General features: G+C 37.1%; 1 protein-coding gene across 1 annotated transcript in view; it reads left to right on the forward strand.

Annotated features, from left to right (window-relative positions):
- tex2l (testis expressed 2, like) overlaps positions 1 to 2,771 on the forward strand; it is an 11,955-nt gene extending 9,184 nt beyond the window's left edge. Inside the window, exons 8-11 of the mRNA XM_035659332.1 lie at positions 600 to 737; positions 1,096 to 1,305; positions 2,119 to 2,239; positions 2,330 to 2,771. Of these exons, the coding sequence (XP_035515225.1) occupies positions 600 to 737; positions 1,096 to 1,305; positions 2,119 to 2,239; positions 2,330 to 2,506 (646 nt within the window). The 3' untranslated portion in view covers positions 2,507 to 2,771. The remainder of the gene's footprint in view (positions 1 to 599; positions 738 to 1,095; positions 1,306 to 2,118; positions 2,240 to 2,329) is intronic.
- Positions 2,772 to 10,759: the final 7,988 nt, after the last annotated feature.

The raw sequence follows: 10,759 nt of genomic DNA on the forward strand, positions 1-10,759 counted from the left end.
CACACACATGCACATACACACAAATAAACACCTACATGTCTCTCTTTCTACCCCCTGATCCCTCTAGTCTCTGATCCACAGAGCAGAGCCTCACATTACATTGATTAGCGTAGACCTGCCTGTCATAAACCCACAGTGGTAGGGATTACAGTGCGGGCAAAGCTTTACATTAGCTGCCTGTGGTGCATCTGAAGCTTTTCACAGAGATAGAAAACGTCTAGTTGTGTTTATGAATCTTTTCAGGACACTTTCACTTTAACAGTAACTGCAATATTTGTTTCTTATACCAGGCCATGGAGGTTTAAATTAGGGTTTTTAACTGGTTATCAAAGTCAATTGAACACATATGCCCATGTATTATGACACACACACGACACATACTATATACGTATCAAGTAAATAGTATATATAGTATTATATCCCCCTGAAATCAATGAAACGAGGCAATGGAAACACTAGTGCTTTTTGTACACAGGGACCACCAGAATCAACATAAAATGAAAGTTTGCTATAAATGTAACTTTTTTAAAGCCAAAAATGATATATATATGATGATTTTTCCATCAACACTTTTATTTTTGTCATCCATCTGCTTATTCCTGCAGGCCCATCTTCAGTGTGTTGGCGGACAGTGATGAGGAGTCCTCCAGTGCTGGTTCATCTGATGAAGAAGAACTACTTCTGTCTGAGCCTCAGGGTCCATTGGGGGAGAAGGGACCCACATCAGCTACTGATGGGTAAACACATACACAAAAGAAATAAGTCTCATATGACCTTATATACAAATCAAAATGTACTATCAACTGCTGCTTTTGTGTAATAATTAAGTCGACTAGTTATACAGACATATAAAAAAGTGTAACTTTTAATAAGCAACACCATGCAGTGTTACTTCTACCCGTCTGTGTTGTGAATGCTCATTTTTCTAAAGCAGAAAATAAACTGTGCTGACATCACACTCCAGATGGCTGTCGCTTTCATTTCCATTTCAGACTCTCGTTTCCCCCTCAGATTTTGACTTTAGCGTCTGAATACTAAATCCCCTCACATCACACTGACGCATCTCTCCTCCCCTCTTCTAATCCTCTCTTACAGGACAGGGGGTGGGAAGACTGGGAGGAAGATTTTGAGATTTGTGGACAAAATCGCTAAATCCAAGTATTTCCAGAAGGCGGCAGAGAATGAGTTCATTAAGAAGAAGTTTGAGGAGATGTCCAACACCCCCCTGCTGCTTACTGTGGAGGTTCAAGAGCTGTCGGGGACTCTGGTCATCAACATCCCGCCGCCCCCTACAGACAGAATATGGTAAGTGCTGAGGCAACAGAGCGGCTCAAACCCTTTTTAATGCACCTACACCAAAGAATTAGACAGGTGGGGTCTTCAGTACTGAGTGAGATCATTTCACAATACATATGCACACAAACGGAAACCCTTCAAAAACATCTTAAAACTTAAGCTTAAACTGCTGAATTCAAACTCTCTGTGGGAACAGCAGTCTAGTTTGGATGGCAGCTTTCATATATTATCTCACTTCTTATTAGAATTTATAGAAGTCATGGAAAGTTCATTTCAGAATCTTTCCATCAAATTTTCCATCAAAAGTTTTTTTTACCTTTGTTTTAAACCCAAATTATTATTAGCATTCATGCCAATATTGATATTTAATTTAAAAAATAATCAGATGTCAGATGTAATGGTGACGCAGTTTCTACATGACCTCAAACCTGGCTTGGCATTTCTATATGTGCAATAAGGCTTATATACCGGCCTGTTAGCTCTCCTCTGGATACAGACATTGAGATTACCTTCCTTATTTCAGTCTGTATACATTTTTAAATTCAATATTAGTCATATGTAGCTGGCTATTGCATGTCATAAATGAGCTGCAACTTCAGCAACAATGCTTCTAAAGCAAATCAGTTCACAATGTTCAGCAGCAGCATGTTGTCTTTATGTGGTGTGACTCACGCCTCGCACCTCATCTCCTGCCAGAAGTACATTTATTTATTCTACTAGTCCATTTGAGTCGCACTAAAGCTGGAACAACAGGAGGCTGAAATGTGGAATGAAACAATCTCATTATAGACTTGATAGATTTGATGATGATCCCCTCTGTAGGTACAGCTTCTGTGTGCCCCCCAAGTTGGATCTGCATGTCCGTCCCAAACTAGGGGAGAGGGAGGTGACTTTTTGTCATGTGACTGAGTGGATTGAAAAGAAACTGCAGGATGAGTTCCAGGTAAAAAAAATAAAAATAAATACTATATACAATGTTCATATTCTCAGCATCCCCCCCTTCTCTCACAATGATGTTTATTTTCTTCTCCAGAAAGTGTTTGTGCTGCCAAACATGGATGACATCTACTTACCCCTGATGCACTCCACTGGGGTGGACAGCCCTCAAGTATCGCAGCATCTGTCCTCTCAGTCCCAACGGTCCCAAAGCTCCTCCACAGAGTCCATAGAGCGGATCCCACCCGAGATCTCTGGGGCAGAGTCTGACTAGTGCCTCGCTGCTGATGATCGAAGCAGAGCCGACCCTGCAAAATGGATTCATTATATATTCACAGTGAGAGAAGGGGGGGAGAAGAATTAAAATCACCAAGCAGAACATAATACAGTTACTTTTTGCCTCTATAGACTTGCAGACTTACTAACCCTTGTGCTTCTGTCTGAACGAGGAGTTTCTAAAGGTCTGATGTTTAGCGCTGTAGGCGTGATGGAGAGTTTGAGGATTGTTTGTATCTAAAAGGAGCTTCATGATACGGTGAAGGGTGAGATGTTACTGTACAAACAAGTGATACCTTTTGCAAATGTTTACATGTGAATGATCCCTATGAGATTATATACATATATCTATTTATTTGCTGCTTTGATGTTTACAGCTCAATGTAACTTTGGATATAAGATGACTGACGTCAAATAAAAGCTAGAAAAACACCTGCCAGTTTGATTTTCAGCCAAATGACAGTCACACACAGAGTACATATGAAACTTTCTTGAGACACACACAAAAAAAAAACATAACCTCAAAAAATCTCCCTATGAGCTCTTTTATTAAAAACAAACAAACAAAACCCAACAAAGATAAAAATGTTTGTAAATATTTTCCTGCATACTTGAATCAATTCATGTGTAGCACTTTCATGGACCTCCCTCATAATTACAATGTCTCAAAAAAAAAAAAAATCTATTAAACATAATATTACTGTGCATTAAAAACTTAACTAATACTTTACTATGGTGTAGCTCATTACTCTGTTAATGATGAATTTACATATCCTACACCAGTGGTTCACAGTCCTGTCAGATGAACTCAAACACCACCAATCATGTTTCAAATATGTTCATTTGAATTCATTTTAAATTAGATGCCATTAACATTACAGTTGACTATAAAGTTGGATATTATTAGAATATTTTTTCATACAGTTCAACTGTCAGTGTTTTTGTTTAACTTTGCTTTTGTGTTACCTGTGGTACAGGCTGAGATTTCAACCATTTATCCATTTTTTAGTCAACATTTTCAATGATTTATGTTGAATGTATCTGTTACTTTTATCTATTCCAACCATTTATCGGTTTTTAGACCATTTTTTCCAATCATGCATACATTTTTAGCTTTAAAAACTTTTTTGACAACTTATCTGTTACTTTTTGCTCTTTCAACCATTTGCCCATTCATTTTTGGCGAAGTATTTGGACTTTTCAGCTTGCTTAATAATAACACCTGGCATTCAGGTGTTACAGCTGATTCAGTGTGTGGATATATATTGTTTAACTTAATTGTAATTTCTATTTTTTCAACTTAGTTGAGTTACTTCAAAACCATTTTAATGCACCCCTTGGCGACAGCAGAAATACCACCAGGGGTATACAAACCCCTGGTTGGGAAACATTATCTACTGTCTTTGTCCACATACAAACATACTGTTCACTGTTTTTTTTTTCTCATTTTCTAATGAATGTCAACTTCTTGACTGACACTAGGTAATATTTATTTAAATGGCAAATCAACCTCAGTTGAATCACAGACGGAGGGAGCGTATATTCCCCTGCTTTTACGGAAAAAATACTCTCATAGACAGGAAGTTATTTTTCTGGTTCATATGGGATAAGTAGAAGAAGAACGTGGTTCTGGATCACTTGACCTAAATAATGTGAATATCATTTCCACTTGTTATGAACTGATGCAGTCTGGGTAGGGATCAAATGACTGTCATCCATCATCTCACGGGCACAGCTTCGTTTAATAGGAGAAATACAATGAATTGGAAGTAGGGGAAAATGTGCTTCTTTGTGCTTGGAAAAACTCTTTCATGCTCTGATGGTCATTTAGCTCAGATATACAGATAAATACAGATCTCTGAATTTAAAATGTTGGGTTTAGAAATTGGTACATTCATAACCTGAGATGCTTCTACAAGAGAGTATTTAAAAAGGTTTGGCTGGCCACGATTAGTTTCAGCATGGAATCAAACATATAGGAGCAGATTGATGAAAATGCAGTAATAGAAAATAATGGTAACATTGATTGAAGTATAAACAAGTGAGTCAATGACACAGAAGTCAAGATGGAAAGGAAAGATTCAAATGAACTGCTCAACAACACAACAACACAACATGGTGGAGAAACAGCCTGTACAGAATTCACAACCAGAGAAAAAGACCTGATGCATAAAATGAAATCAGAGGGGGAAAAAGTGTGATAATGTGTGGGAGGGTGTGTCTGTGCGTGTGTGTTTGTGTGCGTGTGCAGTGCACCTGTCACTCTGTGGAATACTGTTGAGTTATTTGCAGTATGGTTCATTAGGCAGGCCCTCAGTATTTGTTATGAGCCATTACGAGATGCAAATTCATAACTGCAGTGAATGTAATTACTCCAGTGGAAAAAATCTACATCAAGAAATCATTTATAGTACCTATGTACAACTTATGAACCATATTTACGTTATGTTAAGTTTCACAAGCTGCACCGTATCAGGGGCAGATCTAGATGGCTGCCACCCCAGTTTAGTGTCAAATGTTGTCAAATGTAACACATTCATTTAGATTAATTTAAAAAATAATGTGTTAAAAAATTAAAAATAATAATTTAAAAAATGTCTAATGACCCCTTTACTATTCAATGCTTTACTAATGTGCCACAATACTGTGATCATGTGTGACATTGTGTGAGTTAAAATATCATAATTTTGGGGCTTTTCCAAGCGAATGTACAGTATGTGAGTGTTTGTGATTAAATATTTTTGCCTTCAAAGTCTCCATGCCACCCTTTTGAATATTTATCTGGATCTACCCCTGATTATTGTTTCTTATTACATAGCTGATTACCTTGATGAACACTGCGGAAGTAGACACACAACCACTGTGCCTGAAAACTGATTAATTGAGGAGTGCAGGTGCATTCAGTTTTTCAATGGTGATGTGAGTACTTATACCTCACATTCCCCTGGTGCAGACACTCAACACTCTTGGAGCATAGTTGGATGTATAGTACGGTAGAATGCCTTGTATGATGTTTTAAAATGTGTGTACAGTGGTTTTCAATCCATTATTCTTATTTGGAAGCCGAAACATTGGACTTTTTTTCCGGCATAATGCTGTTTGAAGTCTATGCACAGGGCTTGTCCGGGCCCTCTCCTTCAAGCTTGGATGTAAAAAATTAAGTGAAGTCCATGTAATGTAATGTAATGAAAATATGTGCTGAGCAAACACTACGTACAATCTGCAGGCAAGCAACAGAGGGCAGCACCTGTTCACCATTTGGCAGGGACTACAGCACTCCTACCTGCTGACAGCATCACTTTCTTACCACCCCATCCTTAATGGCAATGCTCATGTTTTTTTCGATTTTTTTTTCCATCTTAATCCAGTACTCCATGGCCTATATGTACATTAAGGCCAGACACAACAGGTGAATAGCGTTCTTTTTTTTTGCATTACAAGTTTTCTGAGAGTTGAGTTGAGCATGAGCCAACACTTTCAGTCTACACTGTATATGTCACTTCAAATTATTTAGTTGTTTGAAATAGTAATTATGAAGTCTATACTAAGTTAAGGGTATCTAAAGTAAATTATCTAGTAATCTGTATAGATTTTTTTTTTTACTTCTCAAGCGCTATTGTGCTACACTAAATATGCAGTTGTTAGTACAACATATAATTCCTATTCCACATTACTCATTCTTTGTAAAGTAATTGGTTTGCATGCATTATCAAGTAAGATGAACTAATTATCATTTACAGTACGCCTCCACATATTTCATTGATGAGCTTTGATAGATTGAACCATCATAAGGTAACATAACATCCATTCCTCACAGGTGGTTTGATGTGGTTGTGGTTTGTGCAGGAAACAAAAGAAGTGACTTCATACAATTTGTTATATAAGTTTGTTAGTTATGTAAGTGAAAACATCTTTTCTTCCTCCTATCTTCTTCCTGAAACTACAGCAGTCGGTATGGTGCTAAATTATGTTGAATGTTCCTGATTCTGTTTGCTGTAGCAACTATCCAAAGAAGATCTAGTAAGATAAATTTAAAAAATAGCCATTAAGGCTGTAAAAATCTTACCAAAATATAGACAGTGGTTGCCTTAATTTTTGTATCTTAGACTATTCGTTTTTCCATATTAAAATTAGTAATGACCATCTTTAGACCAGGAAAAGTAATTCTGTCATTTGTTTAAAAGATCTGGGATTGGCTCTGGCCAATCTATGACTTATTGATGGAAGGATGTGAGTGTGCGCCTATGTGTAAAGGTGAACAGGTGGGCCCTTGTGATTGGTCCATTTGAAGTGATTGCTGCCACTGGGTATGCCCAATGGGTGATAGCAGGGTTCTCAACCTCCAGCTGACAGCAATCTTCTCTCTTTCACTCTGCCACTGCCAACAATGGGCCAGCCGCTAGCTTTTTGTGACAGCATACATTCTTGCTTGTTAAAGCAGGAAAAGGTGTAAATGAATGATGGGTCCTTGTTCATGCTGGTTCACTTTCACTCTGTCATGGCTCACTGGGACACCTGAATAGACCAAAGTATAGTTAATGTTATCAGAAACAAATGAGCTTTTCCTAAGATGACAAATCAGAATATTTTATTTGAAAAATGTTTCATGTAATTTTCAAACTCATTTCTCCAATCTTGACTTTTCAACTTTTGCCTTCCCATTTATGATACCATCTCATCCAAAGTAAGGCTAATCGTCCTTAAAACCTTTGTTTTTTAAGAGACTCTTCACATGAGAATGCTTTATTTCAAAATCATATCATCATACATGACCAATAAATACTTACTTAGTGTAATATTATCATATAATTGCCAGGTTTGTAGTTCAGTTAAAACAAATAGCTCTGGCAATGTACTGTGTGTACAAAAAGCATAAATGTATATTATTTACAAGATCAGTATATTATTCAGCGTTGAACATGAGCTAATAAGTTAATTCTGACCATGCTTCCTCATATTTAATATATAACTATCTATATTGTTAGGTTCCCCAGAACCAAAAGTGATTGAGATTCCTTTAAGGAAGCATGTCTAACACATTCAAAGTAACTAATCTCTTTATCAGATTATCAGCAAATAAATGGTTAACTGCATGTGTTGCAGAGCTCTGGTGTCTGGTATTGTGTTGCATTAAAAAAAGAAATGTCAGCTTTGCACCAAATATGAATAGCAGGAATGTTTCTGTTCAATGACATCAAAGTGATTACACATAATAGTGATGGCAGTGTATGGAGCAATCTGTGTGGAAATTTAGGAAAATAAGAAAGGAAGGAATGCATTTGACAGTCTAATATACTCCCTTCCTTGAACATGACTGACTCACTAAAACTGCATCCTGTGCCACTTCCTGAAGCTTCCTAAAGCTTCCTGATTACTGTACACCACATTCACAATCACATCAGAACATAAAACTGGTTTAGTGGTTGTAAAAGGTTTGCCACCAATTGAACCAGATGACATCTTTTCCCATCAGAGACATGTTTCTGACTAATTATTTACCTCAGGTTTCCTTGTCTTTGTCTGTAAACACAATAAATCCATTCTTGTTAAATGGCCCCTCCCTAAAGTAAACTGAGGAGTTATCGTAATTCTTACTTAATACACCAGACCTATTTCCTTTTACTGTGTTGCATAAGAATCATGTGCGTTACAATAACATTTTTCTTGACTCATTTTATTGCACAAACAGAATAAAATATAATGGTGTAGTTACCTAGCTAGTCTGACTATTTGTTTAGTAATGTAAAAATGTAATGTGATGTAAAAACTGGTTAAATACTGTGGTGATATACAGTATATTGCAAAATTCACTTTCAGGTCACATCATTTGTGATAATAGCAATAAATTATATGACTGCTTCTGAGACATGTTTGATAAGCACTAGGCCGGTGGATTTGATCACTACTTATCACAGGGAAAGCATGCTGAATCACAAAAAAAATAGTTTTTCTTTGTCAAATGTAATCTAATGTCGTTGGCTAAATGCATCGTGTTTACTGGTTAAACACGAACCAGATTTCATGGTACATTAAGTAATCATGTATTGTACTTTACTGCATATGTCCATTGTGGCTCAAGCCTCCATCATTGCACAAGTTTGAAATTAATACATCAACAGAGATATGGATATCTTCCCAGCAGAGATTTTTTGTTTGCCTTTTGAAATCTCCAAAATGCCTCTAATGTCATTTGTGTTTCCAGCCAACAATTTTGTGAATTCTTCCTTTTTGAAAAATGTGATTTCAAACCTGCATGAAAATCCACAAATGCTTAAAGGTTGCTGGTAGGCTGTTGGTATTTGGCCATAAAGCAAAACATTGGATTTGTTTAATGTTTGACCTAATGAGTGACGCTACCTCAAAAGTTACAAAAGTTATAAGAATTCATTCCAGTATACAAATATATGTGCCACATTTCAGACAATCCATCTAATACTAGTCAAAAAAATCAAAACCATGAATGTCAACCTCATGATGGAGGTAGAAAAAAGGGCAGGGGATTCTAGTCTGGGGTCCATAAATGTCTCTACAAATTTTGTTCCAATCCATCTTGCCTGTCAAGATACCGCACTGGATGACTCAATTTTGACCTGTTCGTCTAGATGAAAAGTCAGGGACTCACCAAAGTCAGTAGGATTTCATCCTCTGGGAACATTTCTGTTGCCTTTTAATTGCAATCCATCCAGAAATTGTTGAGATGTTTTAGTTTGGACCAGTGAACCAACCAGACTGCCAGTGCTATTTGTACATCCATGGTGCTGGTGGGGCAAAAACAAATCTGAACAAAAGGCAGAGGTTGGTGAGAAGAACAATTGAAAAGATTCTCCTCATGAAAACACACAGATTCATATTTTGTTTTGTTTACTTTTTCAAATCTTGCTTTGTGCAGCATTTTGATGGAAATACACTGACTAGTTTTGATCAGTAACACAGTCAACCCCTGCAGCTATGTTATCATCTCAGTTACACCAAGTCTCACTGACTTTTTATCATAGCCAGAAGGATATACAGCCCCAAACCCCCAAACCCTCCAAAATGGTTTTGATGGTAATGCACAATGATGCAACAACATTATGAATGCATGAAATACCCCTACACTCGTCCATCAGCGCTGATTGGTGTGAATGTTTTGTCAAAGTAGAGCACAGGGTCCAGCATAAACACAATATAACAACCTCCCAGCTACAAAGTGAAAGAAGGGATTAAAGATTTACTTAATGTGCGTCTTTCCCTTGCACTGCGAGTAGAGAATGCAGGGTTCTTCAAGTTCACTGGTTTTGCAGTATGTCCATCATAACTGGGGCAGCAGAGCAGTGAAGTGAGTGGGCAGACTAGTGACTGTCTGAAGGAATTTCCCTTCAGTGAAGCATCGAGTGCACACATCCAGTCTGGAGAATATTTCTGTGACAGCTTGGAAGTGTCTTGGTCTCAGCCACTATTAAATAATAATTTAAACATAAAGTCATTTTAACAATGTGAGGTTGGTAAAATCCTACAAATTGGTTATATATGGACTGTATGAAAATTATTAGGATGGGGATGGGGACTGAACCAATCAACCGGTATTCCACCGACGCCATAATCAGCAGGACCGAAACTGCTCTGAATTACTGTTTAAAAATAATGACTTAATTATAAACTACAATATCGTTGCAATAATAATGAGCTCTCTGCAGCTTTGATCTCAGCAGTATAACTCATGTTTGCGCTTTGTTCTCCTCACCTGAGCTACATGCTGTTCTCATTAGTTTCAAGTGCTATAACACAAAGCTAGTTTCTCTCTCTAATTACCGTTTTCTTCTCAGTTTTCCTAATTGCTCTCCTTTGTGTAACTTTGTTACATTTTTGAAGATTTCTCGACTGCATGATACATTCTCACGCAACATAATCTGTTTTTGTGTGTGTGCACGTGCAGGTGCACTACATGTGGTATGTATATGAAAACGATACTTTCAGCTGCTTTATCGTTTATGGAATTAACTTAAATGTTAGAAGTAACTTCAACAGAACTGAATGTCGACAGGAAGAAAACAAAAGGGAAAATAGCTGTAGAAATACCACACATACTGTATGTCATTTGTGTGACGACTGGTATTACAATAATTTAGAACAGCTTCACAGACAAACATCATTAATTATACATTAATAACATATTCAAACCACAATAAAACAAAACAAAAAAGAAATACAAGGTGATAAATAACCTGGTGTGACATGATTGTCTACCTTCTGAAAGCTTCTTTACCACACC

The sequence above is a fragment of the Morone saxatilis genome, unplaced genomic scaffold (genome assembly GCF_004916995.1).
Source record: "Morone saxatilis isolate NCDOM2014 unplaced genomic scaffold, NCSU_SB_2.0 Contig1, whole genome shotgun sequence".
NCBI lineage: Eukaryota > Metazoa > Chordata > Actinopteri > Moronidae > Morone > Morone saxatilis.